This window comes from Nilaparvata lugens, chromosome 3, assembly GCF_014356525.2.
Source record: "Nilaparvata lugens isolate BPH chromosome 3, ASM1435652v1, whole genome shotgun sequence".
Taxonomy (NCBI): domain Eukaryota; kingdom Metazoa; phylum Arthropoda; class Insecta; order Hemiptera; family Delphacidae; genus Nilaparvata; species Nilaparvata lugens.
Window position 1 is genome coordinate 7,562,041 of NC_052506.1, and position 26,025 is coordinate 7,588,065.

Consider the following 26,025-nt stretch of genomic DNA (forward strand, 5'->3'; position numbering starts at 1 on the left):
AATACAATAGACAATAATAAATAAAACAGATAAGTTACTTTGGAATCAAAGCAAATAAATCAAATAATTTAGTTGTCTCCCGTACTTGGGTATTAAATAGACAAAAATCACATTAAATTAAATTGACTACCGGTATGGTGTTTTGATCAGATAGTTCAAATAATTTAGTTGTCTCCCATATTTGGGTATTAAATAGAAAAAATCACATTAAATTCAAATTTCAAATTTCAAATTTTTTTTTCAAATTCTTTATTCAAAAAAAAAAAAAATAATTATACAATCAAATGCATTCCAAAAATCAATACAATATTGTTTCCTAATTTCTAATATGTGTTCCCTATAGGCTACCCTGTGTGGGGACACTTGAATATATATAATAAAATATTTATATACAAATTTAAATATTATATCATGAAGAACATAATAATTGAATATGGTATTATATTGAAATAAATCAATATGTCAATATTTATAATCATTCTCACATTCATACGCACACACATTCACATATGCGCACACATTCATACGCACACACATTCACACATGCGCACAAACACACACACACACACACACACACCACACACACACACACACACACACACACACACACACACACACACACACACACACACACTTACACAAAACTTAAAACTATGTACGGAGTGGTTGCTGTTTTTTTTTCATATTTAGTTCAATTTTATTCATAGTTAACGTTTCGTTTTTTTTCAAAGTGCTGATGTAATTATACCATAAATGAATGCGTTTTGAAGAAAGATACAGTGATTGAAATTTGATACTGTCTTACTGTTTACGCATACCGGACGGGATTTGTGAGTTCAATGATCTTTGATTGTTGCTGTGTTCATGTCGTGTAATGTGTAAATTATACTAAATTTAGACCTATATTAATTTAGTAAAAAAATCATTCGGGTTGTCTAGTTGTAAAATGAATTTCTTGATTTCTTTTCTAAATAACTGACGTGACGTTATTTTCCTTGTTGTTACTGGAAGTGAATTGAATATTTTTATAGCTATGTATTTGAAGTGTCGTCTGGAATGTTCTAATCTTGGTTTTGGGAGGTTAATGTCCTGTGAATTCCTGAGGTTTATTCTTTCTCTCATCTGTTGAATATCGAAATTATTTTCAGCTAAATCCAGCAATGCTTTGAATAGAAAAGAATGTCTCACTGATAATATTGACAGTTCTCTGAAGAGCATCATTGAACTATATTGTTTAGGTTTATTACAAATTATTTTTAATATATGTTTCTGACCAGTAATCACAGGTTTAATATGAACATTGTATGCACTCCCATAGCATATTATTCCATAATTTATTCTAGAACCAATAATTGCATGGTATAATTGTAACAATACTTCTTTTGGACATAACTGTCTGAGGTAATAGAACTTCCTTATGTATACAAATAACTCATTTTTTATCTTCTGTACATGATCTGACCAAGTGAGCCTACTATCCAATATGAGGCCCAGATATTTAACTGTACGTGCTTGTTTTATAGTTTCACAGTTACACAATATATTATTCACCTGTTGCGCACAATCTAATTTATGGAAGTAAATACTAGTTAACTCCTGATCCGTGTTTTGAAGATTAAATTGTATTATATTAGATTTGTCTGTGTTGATAGTTAATTTATTTTCGCAAAACCACCACCTAAGGTGCTTAAGATCCATTTCTAATTTATTTTTAAGTTCTTGATTTGTTTTGGCCGAATAAAATATAACTGTATCGTCTGCAAAAGATGTAATCTTTCCCTGTAAGTCACCATCCGTCAAATCGTTAATAAAGACCAGGAATAAAGTACTTGATAACACTGATCCTTGAGGAATACCTATGGTAATGTCCCCGGGTTCACTCAACGTATCGTTAATTCTGACCCTTTGACTCCTATCAGATAGGTAGCATCTTAACCAATCATTGGCAATTCCTCTTACTCCTGATAAATCAAGTTTTTTTAGAAGCATGTTTTTATCAATTGCATCATATGCTTTAGATATATCAAGAAACAGCGCTGCACACTTATTATTAACACTAAAACTGTCATTTATTTTTGAAATGAGATTTTTAATTGCCGCTTCTGTACTTCTTCCTTCACGGAAACCATATTGGTTATCACTAAAAAAGTTATTATTTTTATAAAAGTTTTCAAGTCTAATCTTGAATATTTTTTCTAAAATCTTGGAAAAAACTGGTAAAAGTGAAATTGGGCGGAACTGATCTATGTTTTTACAATTTGGCTTTTTAGGAATAGGTATAACTACGCTGTGTTTGAACATGCTTGGGAATTTTCCTTTGGCAATACTTAGGTTAATTAGATCGGTTAATTTGTTCAAATAATTCATGTAAGTTTTTTTAATCATGCTTGTGCTTATCCCATCTACACCTGGCGAAGATTTATTTTTCAATTTTCTTATTGTACTTGCTACTTCCTCCGGATTTGTAGGGTGGAGAAAAATTGAATTGTTGGAGAATTGTATGGAAACCTTATTTTTGATATTCTAGCAGACTCTTCCCTGGTTTGCAATGTGGTTTGTTCTAATTCATCATTCATTTTATTCACAACATTTAGAAAATAAGAATTAAACGAATTAGAAATTTTATTACTATCATGTATGCTATTTCCCTGCTCATCAACAATCAGTTTTAGTGGTTCTTTATTTTTTTTCAATCCTATTAACGCGTCAATTGTTTTCCACGTCTTTCTAATGTTTCCCTGGCTTTCTCTAAACAGTTTTGAATAATAATATTGTTTTCTTTCTCTCAGTTCATTACGTAAGTTATTTTTGAATGTATTGTATATTTGTTTTAAGTCGTCATTATTAGGTTGTTTGATAACATTCTTGTATAACTCATTTCTTAAGTTTATTTGCTTGATCAGATAACTATTTATCCATGGCGACCTATATTTCTGTGTCAAGTTATTTTCTAAAAGAAGATTTTCTTGTGAATCTTTGATAGCGCTTTTTAAAATGTCAATGAAATTTTCCCATCCCTCATCAACTGATACTGCTGGTATTTCTCTATCCCAATCAATCGATGATAAAATATTATTCAACTTCCGGTAATTGATTAGGCATATTTTTTTATAATTTGTATCTGCTTCTTCGTTGGATCTCTTCAATCCTTCAACTTTAAGTATGATTGTACTGTGATCAGTTATATCTAAATGTAGTATTTCTGGAATTAGATTAATTTTATTCAGTTTTGTTCTATTTTTGCCGGATTTTAAGTAAAGATGATCTATTAAAGAGTTGGAAAATCGGGACCTATGAGTGTAATCAGTATTGAGTGATTCAAATCCAAAACTATTCATTAAATATTTGTAATCGTCAATAATTCTGGTGTTCTGAAAAAGATCTATATTTATATCTCCCGTGAAAAAGAAAGGGGCCTCATTGTTTTCGTTAATATTAAATATTTCTTCTAAGCACAAGGTTAATTCGTTAAGAAATATTTTGGGTGAGTTTGATTGCAACCTGTAAGCAGCTAACAACTGAAATTCAAAATTATTATATGAACAAGATATATGTACACAGTCCGCTGAAATAAAAACTATTGTCTTTGTTTTGAACGTTATCTCACTGCTTATATAAACCAAAGTTCCTCCTGCTCTGTAGTTATGATTGAAATTACCATGTACGGAATAGCCCTCTATATGATATAAGTCTATTTCATTCTCTAGTATCCATATTTCTGTCAAGACTATTATTAGCGGGTTGTTTTCTAATTTCCTCATTTGCACTAAGAATAAATCGAAATTACTTCGCAGACTGCGTATATTTTGATGAATAATTAGTGTTTCTCTGCTACTTATCTCTGATGACATTTTTATTTACGGTACTGACACTGTTATTTTCTTGGTTACCTGGCTGCTTAGATGCACTTATCACGCTCAACTTTTTCACTTGTTCACTGTTCTTGAGTTCAATAACTGGTGTTCCGTCTTCTTTCCTAGCTAGAATCTTCCCTTCCTTGATCCATAGGTATTTGATGTCGCCTCTTTTGAAGATCTCTCTCGCCATGGTGAAAATCCTTTTTCGCGTAGGTGCTAGACTTTCATTCACATAGACTGGATGGTCCGTTGTTTCTCCCATCTGCTTTGTAGAAAACTGCCTCGTAACTTTCCTTTTATTCAATATTACTTGTTTGTCTGTTCTACGAACGAACTTGACAACGATTGGTGGAGGTAGGTTTTCATTTCGTTGTTTAAGTCTGTGACAAATGTCGATTGCATCTGCTTTTATTTTGTGTCCTAATGCTTCGCTCATTCTACAAATGATTTCTGTTACATCTTCATCCTGTTTTTTGGGTATACCATTTATTTCCAGCATGTTCGATCTTGAGTATTGTTCCATATCCTCGACGCGTTCCTTCAGTTCTGCATTTTCTTTCCTGAGGCTAGCTACTTCTGTTGAAAGCTTATCGATGTTGATGAGGCATGTGCTAATTTGCTTGTTTTGTTCATCAAACTTCTTATTTATGTCGTTAATCGCCTGATGACATGATTCAATTGATTTCCCAAGCTCCAACTCCATTTTCTTAATATTCTCCTTCATCGACGTCTGATTTCCTGCAATTACCTCAAGAACTCCTGCGAGTTCTTGGAGAGTCACGTCCTTGTTTCCTGTTGTCGATTCACTCACCATACTTTTGCGACGTGTAGAGGAACAGCTGCTACATCTCCAAATTTGTTTCTCTTTATGTAGTCCGCATCGTCCTTGGTCATTTTCACACATCCTATATGAAAATTCGCTTCACAGTCGACACATGAAATCAGCTCACCTGAATTCCGAACGGATTTAGAGCAAATAAAACAAGACATTTTTAAATCTTCAAATAAAATATTCACTACAGCACGGTTCACTAGCACGAAATATTTTGTTACGGAACGTTTAAACTTTGCACAGCTGACTCAGCAACCACTCCGATACGACCGCTCTCGTCGAGCTCTCAATCATTACTGGCAATTAAATACTTTACAATTAAATTGACTATGGTGTTGTGATCAGCAGTAATGAATTCCTCCACTGAATAATACCTCTAATACCTTCTGCTTCATCCATTACTCACATTTGTGGGATCGATGGCGTCATAGAGTTCGAATTCAATATACACAATAACACAAAAAATATTCAGATGGCAGGTAAAACAGTGACCAGTTTTTAAAAAAAGTTAAGATCATCAAATGGATTCACAATCAACCAGGATCTAAGTACTTGGTGAAAATTTGCGAAGGATCTAACTTGAGTTTGTAAAGCAAGTTATGGAATTTGTAGCTTATCACAGGGTAGCTCGACTTGAACTTTTCAAGTCTGCATCTTGGAATATATTTAAATACTCTCACGGTCTCTTGTGAAGTGACTGTCAATATTTTTTGATAGCCTATCTTGTATCTGATGTATATATTTTAAACATTGGGAGATGAATTCATTGAAGACGGATAGAATATGCCATTTTTAGAAAGAAGTGGCTTACAGTGATAGAGATAGCCCGTCCCAGAAATCACCCGGACTGCTCTTTTCTGAATTAACAGCACTTTAGAAGTACTAGATGCATGACCCCACACTTTCAAACCATAACTCATCCTCGAATGAAAAAAGCAAAATGTCTGACCACCGAAATTGGCAGTTCAGATAGCAGCCTTCTCAGTAGACAGACAATGCTGATATTCATTTTCATATGAATCTTGTTTTTGTTTTTTCCCATCATTCATATTGTCACCTGGTCATATGGGACATATATATGTGAATCATATATCTATCTCATATTGATCAGAATTTTAGATTTTTTTAATTAAAAGTTCAATGAACAGTGTTTTTGTCTTTGAATAATCTTTGTCATCGACAGAAAGATTGTTTATTTCATTGTTGTCAATATTAACGTAGCTTCTCTTTGTTTCTAATAACAAACGTGCCGCTTGTGCGACAGATAAAAATATGTACTTGAAATGGCTTTCATGTTTGGCATTGACTGAGTTTATATTAATAGGTACCCAAAATTCAGCTTTTGGGGCAGAGCTCGTTCGTTAGGACTGACAGTAAAGTCCGGCTGTTCTGGTGAAAAGGATAGATTTTGCTCTTGTTTTATAATACAGTTCTCTTGTCGCAGTTCGGGCAGTTCAAAGAGAATTGTATTATTGAATAAGACGGGATCTGAACCCATTTCGCTAGATCAGTTATTTTGATTTTTGACTAATAATTAACGTCGCGTTTCAACCAGTGAATGCCAAAAGAGAAAGCCATCTTCAAAAGGTAGGTGTTATCCTTTTTGAGTTTTTCTTTGCTAATTATTAATCATAACCACAAAGATTGTATCTTTAGTAGCAGCGAGTAGCTTTCCCCATTAATTTCATATCAATAATGTTTTTTATAATAAAATCAATCTTGTTTTGTTTAAATGTAAAAAATGTTAAAGACTCATTAAAGTTCTAGTTATTCTGTTCTCTTTTGTTATCATAGTTATTAACCCTTCTTACATAATTGGTGAAATTATTCATATTCATATTAGATTTATCAATGGTTGACCGGCTTCAAGCTGGATGAATTACGCCAGAAGTACAGTAAAAACTGTAAATTTTCCAAGCTTGTAGGTACCTTGAGAGTATTCCCCTGTAAAAGAGGATGTTCAATAAAAACAATATAAAAATCTTGAAGCACCCTTTATTTTTAAAAAAACTTTAAAATAGTTGAACAACTAGATTCGGTGATCACACCATCGTCAGGTTATAAAATAAGATAATTTTATTTGGTGACGATGGTGTGATCACCGAAACTAGTTGTTTAACTACGAGGATGTATTTGTATTCATGAAACAGCTTGAATTTGGATACGAGTTTGTGTTTGGAACGGTAAAATCATTGGGGTTTGGCTCTCCTAACTCTCTATTTTTACAAGATTATTCATGTTTATTGACTGCTCCTAACTTTCTATTTTTATAAGATTATTGTCGTAGAGTTGGATTATTATTGAATGGGAAGAAGAATAGGAGAGCCAGCCCCAAATAATTTTATTTCATATACAACGAAATATGCTTTTAAACTAGCTGCCTGATGCAGGTAGAGTCCAAAGTCAGATAAACTATATTTAGAGAGACGTAGCCTATGAATTTGGTCTGAAAATTGAGTGAAAGTGATCAAAATAGGATAAAAATCAACTTATCATTTTGTAAATCTTTTTTGAACGATATATTTATGAAATATGAGGAAAACGGCTTGTTGGTCCTTCCTCAAGCATTTTTATTATCTGTGTACCATAGAATGTATGAAGAAATTCATGAATAGTAGTACGGTATAGAAAATGCAGTAATAGTTTGTAATATTCAAAGTAGTTCCCTAGGAACCGGGCTAAAGACTATAATGAAAGTTTCAAGGGATGAAGGTACCGTTCATTCTGAAACATTTTTGAAAATTATTGCGTATTAGAAAAACATGACTGTCAATTCACTTGACTTGAAAAATAGTCTGAGTGATAAAGATGTTTGAGAGAAGCCTATTTTAGTCTTAGGTTATCCTACAGTTAAATTACTATAAACTCTTATAATATGGTACCTAACTGTAGACCCTATACCCCAACACTCTCTCACTACTTCTCAAGTTCATAGAATTAATAAAATATTCAAAAATATCATTCAGTCCTATCATCAAGTTTCAAAGAGATCCCATTTGCCATTATATAAACGACTTAATGGCATCGACTTGATCTCTGATACTTTTAGAACTTAACTTTAAAATTGATTAAAAATTGACGTTATTTTAAAAAAACCGCGCTTCTTGTTCGACGTCACCATCGTTTCAAGTTCGAGTATCGACTATTCATTCCGACTATCGACCATCAAATCAGCTGCGATCCTGTAAAATTTGCAGGTTATGTTTGCAAATTCGTTTTTCAGAGTATCAACCGGTGAAAAGCATGTTTACTCTAAAATGTTACATGAAAAAGTATTATTTTATTAAGTTTATTTAAAGTGTTTGTATTATTGTTCCATATAAAGTCTAGATGCTTGTAAAAATAATATATATCTTTAGTTCTTGGAAGTGTAAAGTTGAAGTTTTCTAAATAGTGTACCAACAAATTTTAAAATGCTACCACTAACTAGAACATTGAATAGACTTTTGGATAAACAAATCAGAATTTTTAAAAGACCTTACACAAACCGTAACGTTTTTTCGCTTGGAGAACGAGGAATCTATAAAGAGATCTTTCCAAATGTGGCTGTGTAAGTAACGTATAATTCAACAATATCATCTATAGGCCTACAAAAATTACATAATATTGTTTCTTAATTTCCTAAGAATTTAGTAAGTTTTCTTCATGAGAAGAGCATTAGATCAATAAAACCAACGGCAAACTTTCAATCGGCTGCAATATAATAATATATACTATTCAGACTTTTCTCATTGATTGAAGTTTTTAAAAACAATCTAAACTTACTCTTAGAGTAAGACTAGAGGAGCATGTGTTGTGGTCGCTGGTGTATATCAAGAAGAACCTGGAGCAGTTACAAAGAAGGTGTGATATACATAGCCACAATACGCAACATGCCAATAGACAGGAGGTGCCCCGGAGCCGACTGGCAGGGAACTACAATAGCTTTCCTTCGTAGGCAATAAGAGTTTTTAACAGCCTTCCTAGACAAATTCAGGAAACACGGGACTCTTGATTCTATACCACATTGAAAAATAAACTCCTGGAACACTTTACTCACTGCAGGATTTTTACAGTGAACCTCTTTTTGGGAGTCAATCACCTCTACAGGGTGAATGATCATGTTATTTTATAAGGAATTCCGACACTACCTATCCGGAAACCTCAAGTCATTGGCAACGACCTCAAGTATCAAGAATTAAATTAATTATAGTTACATATCTATTTAGATAGTCTTCATCCATATAAATAACATTATAAAAAGCATATCAACTTTTTGCGCAAACTTTTAAAGATTTTAGTTGAATAAGTTAATATTTCAATTTGTTTTCTTTTGTTTTAGAAAAGAAATTGTAGACCTGCTAAATTCATCTCCGCAATGTGTGTACAGTGGCTTTGATCCCACGGCAAGCAGCCTCCATCTTGGAAATCTGCTAGTTTTGATAAATTTGCTACACTGGCAGAGAGCAGGGCATCAAGTTATTGCACTTGTAAGTTCTTTAATATTTTGTAAGGTTTATTTATTTGATAGTTTCTTTATAAATAGAAAAGATGCTGTCACTTGAACTTGATATAATCTGTCTAAATCACTTCACATAAATTTGATTGAGTCATGTTTTAATTGAAATCCACTTTTTGACGTTTGAGAAAAATTCATAATATAAAGATTGTTGTAAAAAATATCCCAGCCTTCTCAGATAGTAACGGAAACCAGCAATTTCAAGAATACCTTGTAAAAAAGTATTTTAATACCTTCTATCTAGTATCACAGTAGAGAAAACATACAGGTTCCTATGCTTATTACAATATGTCACTACCATAGACGTAGAGTACAAAACGGTATCTTTTCTCTATGGTACTACTTATAAGGCGTACTAGAGTTCCTATAGTAGCCTACTGCCGGGTGATGAAATACATTAAAAATGAATTAAACTTGAATTTTAAAAAACTTTTGAAGTGAAAATGCACTTACTTTTGTATAGTGACGATCGTTTCGACCTGTTGTTGGTCATCATTAGACTGTGGGAATTTACTCAGATGACAAGGCTATGTGTGGTAAGGGATGAAGGTGGTGGAATAGGTTGTGGTTGGGGTTGGGTTGGTGGATACTTAGTGAGGCGGTAATTTTGAACTGTGGACTATTTTGTCAAAGAGTGTGGGAAGAGAAATTTGAAGAATGAACGGTTCTCCAAAAATAGCTTTGCTATCTATCTTTGAAAATCTATTCTTCCCTCCACTGTACTAGTAGTTCTGTGAACAGTAGACCTCGCGCAGTTATAAACCGCAACCTCCTCTTATACTGTCCATCAGAGTAAATCCTGTCTGTATGTCGTGTCGGCGAGATATCGGTGTGAAAACGGGTAATGGCTGTTGGGGTTGTTGTATCAAAAGTGCTAACATCAAAAGCTAATCTCCTTCGACATACTGGCAACAGAACAGCCCAAGTTCAAAGCAGAGAAAGTTCAAGAGACAATACTATGTTATTTTAGTTATTAATTGCATGCGTTTTTGCACGCAATCAATAGTTCATTTGAGAGTACATAAAAATTGCAATCAATGAGGCATGCAATTTATAGTCTACACAGCTGCTGATTTTATACAAAGTTCCATTGAGATATTGAATTGCATGCGTCATGACATGCAATTTATAATCCACTCGACAGCTGATTTATGATGAATAATTCTATAGTCTGATTTTTACTCTAATATTGGCGTATGAAGGAGGCTCCTTTTTCCTTTTATATTATCCTAGAAATGCAAAATTTCCAAAAAAAAACTTGTATATACGTCGACGCGCAATCTAAAAAGGAACATACCTGTCAAATTTCATGGAAATCTATTACCGCGTTTCGCCGTAAATGCGCAACAAATAAACATTTAAACATATAGAGAAATGCCAAACAGTCGACTTGAATCTTAGACCTCAATTCACTCGTTCAATAATAGAAAATATTATTTTTTGACCCAGTCATACATTGTGATAGAGTTAACTAAGTAGGCTTACCTACTCAATCAGGCAGACGATGTTCTCACACCCTTGAGTCAATTATCTGTTAAACTGAAATTTATTGGCCAGGAACAAGCCTATTATTAGTGATATTTTTCATGTGTGCAAGAGTAGTGACTGTATTTTCGTGTTATAAGTTTATGACGTTTCATAATAGCATAATTTAATCTGTGAATAAATTATTTTAAAAACTCCGTGTTATCGGATGGGCACGTTAAACGGTCGGTCCCGGCTGAAGTATGACAGTCGTAAGGCCCATTGACGGCTTAAATTATATAGTCAGGCGGTGGGACCTTCCCGCAAGGGACTCCCCACCAACAAAAGCTATACGAATTAATAAAATTAGTAGAATTGATGGTGATGTTGTGAAATCTCTCCATAATAAGAAAACAAAGATATTGTCAAATTTCACAGAAAATTTATTAAAAATTTTAAAACAGAACCATGGTTTCACGTAGTTAACCAACGCATCATAATATCTTTGTTTTCTTACTATACGAATTACTTTTTTACTATTTTGAAAACTGACTTGTTTGCTCCAAGTATTTTGATAGAGCTTACTTTATACTTTTTCTCATCTTACTGGAAACGATGTCGCGTCTTGTTCGTCATTCTGTAGAAATTCATGCACATCAAAGAAAGGTCTGGTTATCAGGTAACTTCTCAAAGCTTTCTTGAATTTGTCCTGTTCCACTATGTGTAGTACTTGCCTATTTGAAAGTTCATTCACAAAGATTTACTAGTAGCCTACCCTTAAATTCGTCTGAAATAAAATACCTAATATAGTTTACTATAGTGAGGTCCACGTTATAATGGCAGTGTTTGATTAGCAACAGTACTGCTATCCTTGTCCATCATTCAACAAAACAGATAGCGCTATCTCTTCTCCGCTTTGCTCTGTTGCCAGATCGTTTTCAAAAATGTAGGAATATAATTAATTAACAAAATATTCAATCTTGATTTTGAAAATTAATTATGAATTTATTAAAAAATATACTAGGAATATTAAAATATTGTTTAAGCCAGCTAAAGTGCTATTTGATAACTCTGGATTGTGTACGCCCCATCTAAAACCATCTGCTATTAGACAAGGTCTATAAATTTAATACAGGTCATGACACTCGTGTTCCTTATGGAGCGGCCATTTTATGGAGTCTTTATGGCGGTACATTTGAAAATCCAATCTAATTCAATTTGCTCGTAACAAAATTATGCATTATAAAAACAATATTCTGTTTCAAATAATATGTGAATTTAGGTTATCGATTTTTAATAATGAGATTTCAATAATAAATGCTTCAAGTATTCATTTATTTATTATTAAAAATGATTCTTATTCTTGTAACTTAAGGATTATGATTCATAAGGCATTGGAACAAGACAGAAATATGTGAGGGCAACTTCAAAAAGAGTTATAAGTTTCCGATCAATTAAATCTAAAAATCAACAATTCAGTTTCTGGTTGGAATCTAAATATTATTATTCTGTTGTAACAATTTATTTTACAATTCAAAGCCAAGCAATATTCCTTGAACAAAATAACACATAATGTTGTTCAATCTATAATGACAGCTGATAAATTTGAAAATTGGTGAACTAGAACCCCATAAAATGGCGATTTTGCACTGCATCACGGGATTGTGTCATGACCTGTATTTACAGACCTTGCTATTAGCTAACTGCAATAGCGGTCCAAGCGGATAATTTGTGTAACTCAAAGTTTATAACCTCACTTTTGCTACCAAATATTACCAAAACAAATATGGCCACCGTTTTAACAGAGTTAGCTAGAGTTAGCGGACTCAAACCTGCGCTATCTGCCATCTCGTCAGCAATTTTTTCTCTAATTTACCACTATAGCATTGAGTTAACACAGACTTAGCAAATAGCAGGAGTTAGCGAATAGCTCGACTTAGCCAGCAATTCCAACATTGTGAATACCCCCAATATTATTGCTTGATAAAATATAATTGATTATTTCAAACGAGAATGAACAGTTAATATTACATCAATAAACCGGTATCAGTTACCCACAACAGAAGGCATTGGCAAGACAGGGGCTCGGCAACGTTGTTCTCCTATCTTCTCCACTTCCATTATAACGTAGAACTCACTATAGTTACACATGCCTGTCAATGCCCAGTCTAGATGTAAATAGAATGACAATCATTTGACATTTTTTGACACTACTATTTTGATTTCTTAGGAACAAGAATGATTATCTTGAAATTTTTGACGAAATAAACCAATTTTGGTTCTGGCATATAGTATTTATGATTCTTTGATACGTACCCATATTACACTAAATTATTGGAAGTTAATTAATTGCGCATTAAGGGTTGAGCGAATTTTCAATTTGAAGCTTAGTTTTTTCAAGCCGGACTCAGCAATGTCTCCCGGCTACGTAAGCTATAACGTCCTTTTTAGAGCAACCCAAATAATTCAAATTTTTTGTTGGTCCATGAGTGCATATGTATTACTGAAATGTTAGTTACGGATGGAATTGTATCACCAAATCACAAGAGGATGAAGTATATCGAAATAAATTGATAGTAGTAATACAGGTTAGACAGGCATTGACAACAAAGAGGATCGGCAAAGCTGTTCTCCTATCTTTCTTCTCTGTCATTATAACGTGGACCTTACTATAGTTTGGAATTCGGATGGTCAGTTGATGGAAAAGAGCTCAAATTACCTCAGTCTTTCAATGAAAACATTGAGGGAGTTTTCAACGAACACAAATGTCTATTTTAAAAGTAGTTACCGATTCATAATAAAAAAAGCTGCAAACAGGGAAATTTAATACTAACAATAACAGTAAATTTTCCAATCTATACAGTAGCTACAGTTAGTGCATGGTTCAATACGTCCAGCATTCAGCGTTCTGTAGTGGGGTTCATTTAAAACTACTATAGTCAAGTCCACGATATAATTTCAGTGGATGAAGATAGCAGAACAGCGTTGCCATGTCTTAATTGACTATATTTTCACATTGTTGAAAACAGATTTGGCAACGTTGTGGAGCTAGAATAGTTATTTGTGCAACTAGTGCGCAAAGTGACAGTTTGCTGCACCGAAAGAAACGTTTACACACGAGCCGTAGGCGAGGGCGGAATGGTTTCTTGAGTGCAGCAGAGGAACTTTGCGCACGTATTTCACATTAAATTTTTCCTACAGTTACCATTGAATATGAGATGTGGTTGATTATGGGTAAAATGATGGCTGAAATCCATCAAATGTTTGTCTGTATAATTTTGTTATCAATAACAACTTTAATTTATTTTAAACTTGATAATCCGATTGAAAATAAAATTAATAATCGATAATGTATCCAAATTAAAAATTTAATTAATCCAATTAATTTGAAAATTTGAATAATTTCGAGTAAATCTTAATTTCTAAATAATTTTTCAACCAATCAATTTATGAATGAAAAAAATATTATTTGAAATAATGAATAATTAATAATATTCAAAATGTATAATTTAATGAGTTCTCATTTTTATTTATTTGAAAATCAGAAAAAATATTAGATAAAACAAATTCGCATTTAAAATACACGCCAAAAATGTCAACAGCTGATTGAGATGGCTGCAAGATAATATGCAAAGTATCAAAAGTACGCAAAGTAATACTTTGCGCACTAGAGCCGAAAAGTGATTCTTTGCGTTCTGTAATCAGTGCAGGAATGGTCACTTTTCAAGGTAACTGTAGGAAAAAAGAATAGCGCTATCAGCTTTGTCGAATGATAGCAACACCAATGTTAATCAAATACGGTCATTATAACGTGGACCTCACTTGTGACCAGGAAGCATAATGTTATTTATAAAGAATAGGCTACTGCCATTATAAAGTGAGTATCATCATAAACATAGGTAAATTTAATACTGACAAGACAGAGGATCGGCAAAGTTGTTCTCCTATCTTTCTCTACTGCCATTATAACATGGACCTCACTATAGTAATTCAATTTTTTCAATTTCAATTTATTTATTCACACACACACACACATAAGATACATCAATATGAAATAAAAATTAATTACATTACATACAATTAACTGAATCTAATTGAATTAATCAATTAATTGAATTTTAGTAGTTTTCAGACAAAGGTTTGGATTGGAAATGACAGAATTTTACGTTTCACAGGTGGGAGGTGCTACAGGGTCAATAGGTGACCCCAGCGGTAGAAGCAAGGAGCGTGAGCTTCAAACCGCTGAAATCGTTGCTGAAAACAGTCGATGCATCACAGATAACATAAAGACCATCTTCGACAATCATGAAAAGTATTTTTGGAATGACAAAAATGGCAAGGAACCTCTAAAACCACCCATGTATGTATAATTAATTTCTCATTTTTGTAGATTTTCAACTTCCAGATTCCAAGTCCATTTGAAACACTATGTAATAAATCAAGTACCCTTTTATTCTATCACTTGATTTATATACTCGATTTATCCTATTCTGTTTCAATACTTTCAGTAGTAGAAAATAAATAATAAAATTGAGTATGCCTACTATTGAAGTTGACTTAAAGCGATTTGGCAAGAAAATTTGATCATGTACTAACAAATTCATGAAATTTTATTCCAATCTATTTTATGCTGTTTTTTTGTGCTGATGTGATACGGAACAGGTCAGAGTCTAATCCTTGAAAAAGAATAAGATTTATTTCATGCAACACCAACATTACAAAGATTATACAGTCGTTCTTGAAGAGAAATAGTACAGGTTCAGCCTAGTTTTTCAATACTTTCAGTAGCAAAAAATAAATAATAAAATTGAGTATATTATGATTGTAGTATTTTGTCCAATAAATGAAATGGAATGAAATGAATATGAAAACCCCTAGGTTCTACGCCCGATTAAAGTGTACTCCTCTCAATACACAGTTTCAAAAATACTCAAAAAGTAAAAACCGTAAACCAAAACATAGAGAAAAGATAGCATAAGAAGATATACCATGGTACAGGGCGTTTCTGTTCCAAATTTCACTTTTTAAGGTGACAGTCCTGGTTCAAGCCGATAGTCCTAGTATAGTTATTTTTCACGACGCTAAGTGACGCTGGTAGTGTCTCATACTGTGCCGTTCTTACACTTTTACCATGCCAAAACAGTAATAATATACTGTCACCAGGTCGACAGTAATTAGCTTGAGGTCGACAAAAATCGGCCTAGAATTTGGAAAATAAATTATCTAATATCGAGGCACCGAGCTTCGCTCGTTATTTTTCTTAATTGATAAACAGAACACAATTCTCTAAAATGATCGTGTTTATTGACCGAGCGAAGTGAGGTCTAAGATTGAAGTCGACGGTTTGGCATTTCTCTTAATGTTTATATGTTGCGCATTTACGGCGAAGCGCGGTAATAGATTTTCATGAGATTTGATAGGTACGTTCCTTTTTAAATTGCGCGTCGACGCATATACAAGGTTTTTTTTGGAAATTTTGCATTTCAAGGATAATATAAAAGGAAAAAGGAGCCTCCTTCATACGCCAATATTAGAGTCAAAATCAGACTATAGAATAATTAAATCAGCTGATAAATCCTATGATAAATATCATAAATCAGCTGACAAGTGATTACACAGATGTATGGAGAAGCCAGTCTATTGCTGTATTTTCATAAGGTCTATAGTTTCAATCAGGTACTTGTGGATGAGAATACTGTGTGAGGTCTACTGTTCGCAGAACTGCTAGTATTTTACAGCTGGCTATACGTCAGCTTATGAATTTCAGGGATGCGATATTTTGATTTTCCACAGAATCACTCGCTCACTTTTTACTATCCACAGACGACAAAAGTCTCAGCTGTTTCAGCCAAGGATGAATAAAATTATCCTTTTAATGTCGTTCAGCGAGTTTTCTCAAGGATGAGACCTAGTGCAATCGAATTTTTATATCATAAACCTACTATGTTCCAAATTTCGTGAAAATCGTTAGAGCCGTTTTGGAGATCCTTTGAACATAAATAACCAGATATAAATATACAGAAATTGCTCGCTCAATATAATAGGATATCATGGGATATCATCCCATACTATCTTTTTATGACCAAACGGGGTAAAACTGTAAACCAAACTGTATATTATTCATCTACTTCTAATTGCTACGTAGAGATGGATTTATGAAGCTCGCATATCACATAGTACTAGTAGTTCTGTGAACAGTAGACCTCACGCAGTATTCTCATCCACAAGTACCTGATTGAAACGATAGACCTTATGGAAATACAGCAATAGACTGGCTTCTCCACACATCTGTGTAATCACTTGTCAGCTAATTTATGATGAATAATTCTATATTCTGATTTTTACTCTAATACTGGCGTATGAAGGAGGCTCCTTTTTCCTTTTATATCATCGTTGAAATGCAAAATTTCCAAAAACCTTGTATATACGTCGAAGCGCAATTAAAAAAAGGAACATACCTGTCAAATTTTCATGAAAATATATTATCGCGTTCCGCCGTAAATGCGCAACGTATAAACATTTAAACAAGAGAAATTCCAAACCGTCGACTTGAATCTTAGAACTCACTTCGCTCGGTCAATTATATTCAATTGTAATTTCCACTGTTAACATTCGTACTATCTATTTTGCAGAATAGTGAATAACATAAGTTGGTACAAGAAGATGAATGCGTTGGAGTACGTTGGGAAGATAGGCAAGCACTTTCGGATGGGCACAATGCTGTGTAAGGAGAGTGTCGACACACGACTGAAGAGTGAGCATGGCCTCAGCTACACTGAGTTCTCCTATCAGATCTTCCAGGCCTATGACTGGTATCACCTGCTTCAGAAGTACAACTGTCGGTTCCAGGTAATCAATCGCATGCCTCATTGCAATAATCCACTCGACAGCGTTCACCTTTCAAACACTTAAGCTGGGTTTACACCGGTTAGTGTAAACAATAGTATATTTCGCACCTAGGGCCGAAAATGAGACTTTTCCGGAAAAACATTTTTGCCCATGGTGCGTACGCTATTCTTCGCCACACAGAAAAATAAACAATATAATTATATATGATAATAATTGTTTACCAAGCACTTCTGAAAGCAGAAGTGGAAGGTCATAGCTCTAGCAAATCTGAGGTAATCTGAATATCAGGAAATTGTCCAAGTATTTTTATTTTTTATTTTGATTTGTCTAAATAACTTGAAAGATTATGTTCAATTATGTGGGAGGTTTAGTTTATAATTTTTTATTCTTTCAAATGACAATAAGATGATATTATTATAAATGTTTTATAATAATGATAAGTGTTTTGATCAGCTGTTTTTTGATCACCTTTCTTAGTTCCATGTTAGCGGCTGGAAAGGGTACTCTTTCCGGCCTAGGCCGGAAAGAAACCTGTTCTGACGTCAGACGAGAGTCGTCTGCAAACAATGTATTTCAGATCTACGTAGGGGCTTGAAAACAGCTGCTTTCTGTGCAGTGTGGCAAACAAAAGTTTTCAACATAATGTTAATAACATTCCTCTAATAACAAGGAATTTTCTGTTAAAAACACGAGTTATTAACTTTTGTTAAGTGAAATTTTTGACGATTCAGTCGAGTTAATTGACCGAGCGAAGTAAGGTCTAAGATTCAAGTTGACGGTTTGGCATTTCTCTTAATGTTTAAATGTTTTTACGTTGCGAATTTACGGCGAAACGCGGTAATAGATTTTCATGAATTTTGACAGGTATGTTCCTTAGTAAATTGCGCGTCGACGTATATACAAGGTTTTTGGAAATTCTGCATTTCAAGGATAATATAATAGGAAAAAGGAGCCTCCTTCATACGCCAATATTACCGTAAAAATCAGACTATAGAATTATTCATCATAAATCAGCTGTCTAGTGGACTATAATACTACCCGTTCAAAAACATCAAACATCTTGAAAATTGTATCTTTCCATCAACGTTGTAGACAGTTGTTGCAGCCAGACCTGATAACAGCGCTCACACTCACATTCCGGGACGACACGTCTAGTACAGAAAGCTCTATGTTTATTTAGGATTTTTTCTAGACATTTTAAATTGATAAATTATTTATTAATTTTTGAGAAAACATAACGGCAGGTCAATGTAACTCACTGAGCGCGAGGTCTACTGTTCACAGAACTCTGTGTAAGCTACGATTTAACAAAATCAGCTCCATGTTGTATGAGTGTGTGTGTGTGTGTGTGTGTGTGTGTGGTGTGTGTGTGTGGTGTGTGTGTGTGTGTGTTGTGTGTGTGTGTGTGTGTGTGTGCGTGTGTGTGTGTGTGTGTGTGTGTGTGTGTGTGTGTGGTGTGTGTGTGTGTGTGTGTGTGGTGTGTGTGTGTGTGTGTGTGTGTGTGTGTGTGTGTGTGTGTGTGTGTGTGTGTGGTTTTAATTATTTATTATATTTACTATTTGGTATCATTCATATTCATTATCATTATTATTTTATTCCCATTATTTTCAGTTTATAATATCTCATGTGTGTACGCTAAGCGAATTCCCTATTTATTTTCAATTGTGAGATATGCTCCTGTTTGCAGACAAAGTTCACTCTTTAGCAAACAGTATTGTATTCATTGACTGTACACTAAGCATTTTTGTTGAATTCAATATTTGATTATTGTTATTCTGTAATGTACTTGTCATTGAATAAAGATTTATTTATTTATTTATTTATTTATTTATTTATTTATTTATTTAACTACTAGTACTTTACAGTTTGGCTATACGTCAGCTTGTGAATTTCGTGTATGAGATTCGTGTTATTAACTCCGGTGTAAATGTAGCTTATATGTTTCTTCATCTTTTAGGTCGTGTTTATACTTTACAGTTTGGCTATACGTCAGCTTGTGAATTTCGTGGATGAGATTTTGATTTTCAAAATGTGCAGACAATATCATATCTAGTTTAGCCATTTACGTTACTATCAAAATAATTCATTTGCCAATCATAAAAATAACAATAATAAATAAAAACAAATACTTCATACTTATCTATATAAATAAAAATCGAACCTCAAATTCTGACATTCAATAACTTTTTATGTGTGCACCGAATTTGATGATTTTTTTGTTGTGTTTGTTATGCTCAGGACCAGGTTTATAGCCCATCAAATTTATAATCCGACTTCAGGACTTTTTCCTACGGTCCTTCCTTAGACCAGTTATAGAATAGAGACGTTGGGAAGTCTAGCCTCTGAAGCCAACATCTACTGCCATATTGCCTAATCGTGACGTCATCATCGGATAGAAAACTTTCAGATTGTGTCTATTTCAGAAGGATGTAAATTATTATTCAGTAAAATGGTAAACTCCCGCTGCGCTCCCGCTGGAATAGACACAATCTGCTATGGAAAACAATGTAAACAAACTCTACAGAAAAGTTTTCTATCCGATGCTGACGTCACGATTTAGCGATATGGCAGTAGATGTTGGCTTCATCGACTTTCAGTATGAATATACAATGGGCCGTGTCTATTCTATAACTGGTCTAAGGGTCCTTCAAAGTTACATGTAATGCCTACGGGAGAAGATTTGTGAGCTGGCCACACACAGAAATAAAAATCAGCTGTTATAATCATTGCGTCATACAACAGCCGTCGGTAGATGGTAGACAAGAGTGTGTGCTACCAATACCTACTATTACTTGCCTAAGTAATAGTAGGTATTGGTGCTACTTCATAACCGTCCATGTATTTTTATTGTAAACGCCCAGGTTAAAAACAGAATGACTGTTCTGTGCGTAACCATCCAGCAGTGCGGCCTCAGGTTAAAGACTTACATGCTCTAAAGACATTGCTTTGTTTCGAATAATTGAGCTGTCTTCGGTGTTCAGAATTAATTGATTTTTAGTAAATTATTTATTTTGCAGTTGGAATATTATCTGTATAAACCAAATGCCGCATCGCGCCTCCTCAGGTGTGCATCCAGCTAAAGTTTGTCATGAGATGCATTAAACTATTTGGCGGTACGAAGTTCGCCGGGCCAGCTAGTGATGAATAATTCTATAGTCTGATTTTTACGGTAATATTGGCGTTCGAAGGAGACTCCTATTTTTTTCCTTTCAAAATTCAAAATTTCAAAAAACCTTTTACAAAGATTATATTTGTCGACGCAAAATTCAAAAAGGAACATACCTGTCAAATTCCTTGAAAATCCATTTCCGCGTTTCGCCATAAATGTAAACATAACGAGAAATGCAGACCGTCGACTTGTATCTTAGACCTCACTTCGGTCGGTCATTAACGTCGAGCGCTTAGCTCTAGGGACAAAGTAATTCCGCTAGATCGCTCCAGCTGTACTATTCACTTGCTGCCCGAGCATAGTAGGCGTAAAACCGTGCTTTAAAGGTACACATACCAGCGGCTATTATTGTGTCTATAAAAGAAGTTTAAGCATCAACTTTTTCATCAAGAACAGCGCTACAAGTTGCTATGAATTTGAAGTCTATAGAACGAACATTAAATGTGAAAAAGGAGTTTAAAATGCATAAAAATTTAATTTTTTCAGATTTTCAAAAACAAATTTGACGTAATTTTTGCTATATTGAAGAGGAGACATGCATATTCTTCTCAAATTTTTCTGACCAGTAGTATCTAGGGTATGTGTACCATCTGCCTCAAAAAAGTGACTTTTGAAGCCCTATTGTTAGCTAACAGAAGCTGCATATTTCAATTGCATAGATTATGTCCTAAGAACCTGTCCAATAGATTAGAAAAAGAAAAAACTTTTTTTTGAAAGAAAAGAATGCACAACCTTGCTATCAATATTGTTTATTTTGTGATGTATTTCACATTATTTTGTAAACTGTTTCTTGAAGAGAATAAAATTTGATTTGTTGTTGGGCCCGAAGGCAGGTGGTAGCGACCAGCTGGGCAACATCTCGGCAGGCCACGAGCTGATATCCCGCCTGAGCCGGACGGAGGTGTACGGCGTCACTCTGCCGCTGGTGAAAACTGTGTCTGGCGCCAAGTTTGGCAAGTCGGCTGGCAACGCGGTCTGGCTCAGCCCGGACATGACGTCACCGTTTGACCTCTACCAGCACCTGGTGAGGACCACCGACGCCGATGTAGAAACCATGCTCAAGCTCTTTACTTTCGACTCGGTCGAGTCGATCGGCGATGTTTGCAGGAAGGTTGGTAGCTAATATACTTTTATGAGTAGCCTAAACACAATGGAGAAATTTTGAAATAAGCGTGTGCCCTCATTTTGAATTGAGTGTGTTTTCTCAGTTCTCATTGTCTCAGTGTGTGTTCTCATTTTGAATTAAGTGTCCTTACTCATAAGGGTCTTGTTTTATTTAACATGTTTTGGTACATACTTTTAACATGTTACCCACTTCACTACAAGTGTCACTACATGCACTACTAGTGTTACCACTTCACTACATGCATGTCATGCATTGCACTCAATACTCTGCATTTCTGAATGTATGAAATATATTTTGACTTGTTGCTTGAGATCTGCGTAATAACTTGTCTTGTCATATAATTGGTTGATTTCCTCTTCGACTGATTGCTCAGCTAAATCTATCTGATTTGTTGATATTGTATAAGTTGATTCGTTGAATAATTTTTTCTCAGTATGATCTCATTGGATCCATGATTGAAGTTGAATTTTGAATTTGAAGTTGAAGGTTGAATTTCATAGTTCACAAGTCATTTGAAGAAAGTTGTCACGGCATTGAAAGAAACTGAAATAATATTAATTTAATTATTATTTAACGAAAATCCTAAATAAATGCTGTAACTCACCCCAAATACTTCTGCTACTGCAGACATTGTTATCAACTATCAGACAGGGTTAACTTAACAGACAGGGTTAACAGCTAGATGGAAATTCGATGAGAACTACTATCCAAGAATTAGTTGCCAGCCCGGGAATCGAACCCGGTACCTCCCAATTGCTAGTCAGGAATGCTTACCTTTACACCAAACTGACAATCTCTGGATAGCAGCGCCCATTTTATACGAAGCCATAGCGGCCAACCATCTGAAATTTAATAAAATAATATTTTTATAAGATTTTGAAAACTTCTACTTGTCTTCAGCATTGTTTGAGCGCTATTTTGAGCATTTGACAAGTATGTGTGAAAAATTAGTTAGGCTTACCAGTTGATGCTGGTGTGGAAACAATTTTTCCTACAGTTACCTTGAAAAGTGGCCATTCCTGCACTGATTACAGAACGCAAAGAATCACTTTTCCGCTCTAGTGCGGGAAAAATTTTTCCTGCACTCCACATTTGCAACATGGCAACACAAAATAGTTGGTGGGTTATATGGAGGATTAGTGCACGAAAACAAAAATTATGTTGGTAACAATGACTGTGGTTAGATTTAGATAAGAATCATTTCAATGGCTACCCTACATTTATGATAAGATCCCAATCTAGAAATCCAAAACAAGAATAATGTTTATCTAAATCATAATTGAATAATAACTTATCATCATTTAATAATAAATAATGTTTATTTTCTATTGATAGTAATAATTATTTCAACTATAAGCAATGAGAAATGTAGCAAACACATATTATGAAATTCGAATTTTCAGGTTAAATAATTACCGTTCGAAATCCATGTCAATAAAATTAATAAATAACATTAGAATATACTACAATAAAATATTTTCTGTTGTCTATGTTATTTTATAAATATTTTTAGTTTCTTATATTATTTTTCGGTAATTTAGTAAGTTAACAATGTCTAAATATCTGAATACGGTTTTTAGTTGGATGAAACAAAGTTAGGTACGATTCTTCCCGCTAGGTCGCGCTCTTGTCGGTTCAGCCATTCAGCCATGCTGTTGGCGTGTATTTTGAATGCAATTTTTTGTTTTATCTGTATTTTTTCTGATTCTTGAATGAATAAAGATGAGAACTTTGGCTGAGAATTTTCAACTTCAATTGGATTATTAATTGTTAAATGAATTAAGGAAGGTTGTTATTAATAGCAGCATCACACACACAAACATTTGATGGATTTCAGCCATCATTTTATCCATAATTACCCACTTTCCATATTCAGTGGTAACTGTAGGAAAAATTAAATGTGAAATACGTGCACAAAGTTCCTCTGCTGCACTCAAGAAACCATTCCGCCCTCGCCTACGGCTCGGGCGTAAACGTTTCTTTCGGTGCAGCAAACTGTCACTTTGCGCACTAGTTGCACAAATAACTATTTCTTCATTGAGGTCTTCAGTTTTTGATCAAATTTTTCAGTTTTGAGTTTTTGCGTTTCTATTTTACAGATTCAGATTTTGCAAACTTTTTCCTCTTCGCCACATGGATTGAATAAAGTAGATTAAATATAATGGAAGGCTTATATTGAATAATAGCAGGTAACCCATGCTCCGCAAGGGTCTATTTTAAAACTTGACAAACTGAAAACTTGACCGTGTGAAATGTTGAGAATTTGAAATAGGCCTAGAACCATCCTCGGTTAATTAATTAAGAATCTATATGCAAAATTTCATGTTAATTAGTCCAGTAGTTTGGACGTGATGATGTGTCAAACATAATTGTCCTATCCCGTACGTGTATTAGCTAGCTCCTTCCTTTATTATAGTATAGATAAGTTCTTCAACTCAGTTCTAACCTAATAAAGTGACCGAAGTTTAATCTTGTTCAGAAACCTTCCTCAACTTAATGTCAACCTGACAAAATTGGACTGGTTATTAATTTAGTTGCCAATTTTGACCATCTGTTTCGATGAGGTAGTCTCTCTAGATCAGTGGTCGCCAAACTGATGAGCCTGTGAGCTAGAATAGCATTTATAAATCTTCTAGTGAGCTACCAAAGAATATTAGAATAAACAAAGTATCTTTTATTGCCTATAAAGATGCATTTCTAGTGTTAAAATCTACTTATCTCAAAGCAAAAAGTATAACAAAAGTTGAAATGTACATTCCAATGAGAGCAGTGGAACTCTTTTTGGACATCAAGTATTTTCTTGATGTTTGGAGTGTATGTTGTAGCCGCCATTCTGATGCAGTTGTCCAAATGTTTATCAGTTCCTACATAGATTTTTTATGAATTTCATACTTGAAAAAGAGGCTTCACACAAATAGTAGAGCTGAACATAGCTTTCACCTCAATTCAACTTGAATAATAGTTGTATTCTTTGGGGACTTTCTGTCTCTGAGGGACAGATCATTTTGAAAATCCACAAATTGAATTTCAACTGAAGCCTGATCTCCACCAAAATGTTGTACATCACAAGCTGCAAAATCTTCTGCATAGATCTCTACAAAAGAGAGTGATGAATTGTACCATATTTGATAAGCTTTTAAAATCTTGAAATCGTTGATCAAACTGTTGTCTCAAGTCTGAAAGAATTGTAACGTATTCTTGATTATTGCTGCGGTGCTGTGGAGGATTTTCCTCATCATTGATGTTCTTCAGACTGGAAAAGTTTTTATATTCAAACTGGACGACATTCTTTCGCACGAGCATTTCTGTGAGCTACCAAAAACTACCCCACGAGCTACCGGTAGCTCGCGATCGACTGTTTGGCGACCACTGCTCTAGATTATAGTTCTATGTACATATATGGTAGCCTATGTATTCATGTCCCATGAATGAAAATTGAACATCAATTCTGAAAAATCTAGAAAGAAATTAAAATTTGGGTTTCGAGGTGCACGAGATTGATATTTTTAGAATCTATGTGCAAAATTTGGAGAACTAAATCATTCCCGTTTTCCGGTATGCAATCCACAAATTGACATGTTTTGACACGAACAAACACAACCCTACTCTCTCTTTTTATATAGACATTGAATGCAGTAGTTGAACGAGAAACGTGAACGAGCGCTAATCTAAAATGGAGATTTGTTACAATATATAATTGGGCTACTTTGCAACTAGTACAGACGATATGTACTTTCTGTAGAGATAGGACAGGTTAGTAGAGTCCAAAGTAAGCTCTAGAACTGATAAAGTTCGACTCGGTCGAGTCGATCGGCAGTGTTTGCAGGAGATCGGCAGTGTTTGCAGGACGGTTAGTAGAGTCTAAAGTATTCTCAAGTTCTTCACGTTCGACTTCGATTAGTTATTGGACTCTTTCATAGAAACCTTGCTGGACTGTTACGCTACCTACAGTTTATGTAATAAGCTTCAATTTCTTGACATTTTTTCATGCTTTTCTATCCAGGAAGACCTGACCTTGATCACGTCATTGGATATATAATATGTTATTTTAATTTTAATAACAAATAGTGAGTAGGTTTTTGATTTTGTATTCAAATTTTTTAAATAAGTGCAATATTTCTAAAGTTTTTAATTCATTGTGATACATTCCGTAATTTATTTAGAGTATAAAATCAACCTTCAAAATTTTAAATCATCATTCTTGGACCGAAAATCAAGTGACAAAGCAGG

At 34.1% G+C, this 26,025-nt stretch overlaps 2 protein-coding genes across 2 annotated transcripts in view; one reads left to right on the plus strand and one right to left on the minus strand.

The window, feature by feature from the left end:
- Positions 1–3,831: 3,831 nt before the first annotated feature.
- On the minus strand, positions 3,832–4,671 carry LOC120350724. Its single transcript, XM_039425453.1, has one exon. It carries the CDS (start codon positions 4,669–4,671, stop codon positions 3,832–3,834), a length of 840 nt encoding a protein of 279 aa, XP_039281387.1.
- Positions 4,672–7,870: 3,199 nt separating this feature from the next.
- Positions 7,871–26,025, plus strand: part of LOC111047422 (tyrosine--tRNA ligase, mitochondrial) — a 37,159-nt gene continuing 19,004 nt past the window's right edge. Inside the window, exons 1-5 of the mRNA XM_039425307.1 lie at positions 7,871–8,239; positions 9,011–9,158; positions 14,827–15,011; positions 17,284–17,500; positions 21,499–21,780. Coding sequence (XP_039281241.1) covers positions 8,103–8,239; positions 9,011–9,158; positions 14,827–15,011; positions 17,284–17,500; positions 21,499–21,780 — 969 coding nt within the window. The 5' untranslated portion in view covers positions 7,871–8,102. The remainder of the gene's footprint in view (positions 8,240–9,010; positions 9,159–14,826; positions 15,012–17,283; positions 17,501–21,498; positions 21,781–26,025) is intronic.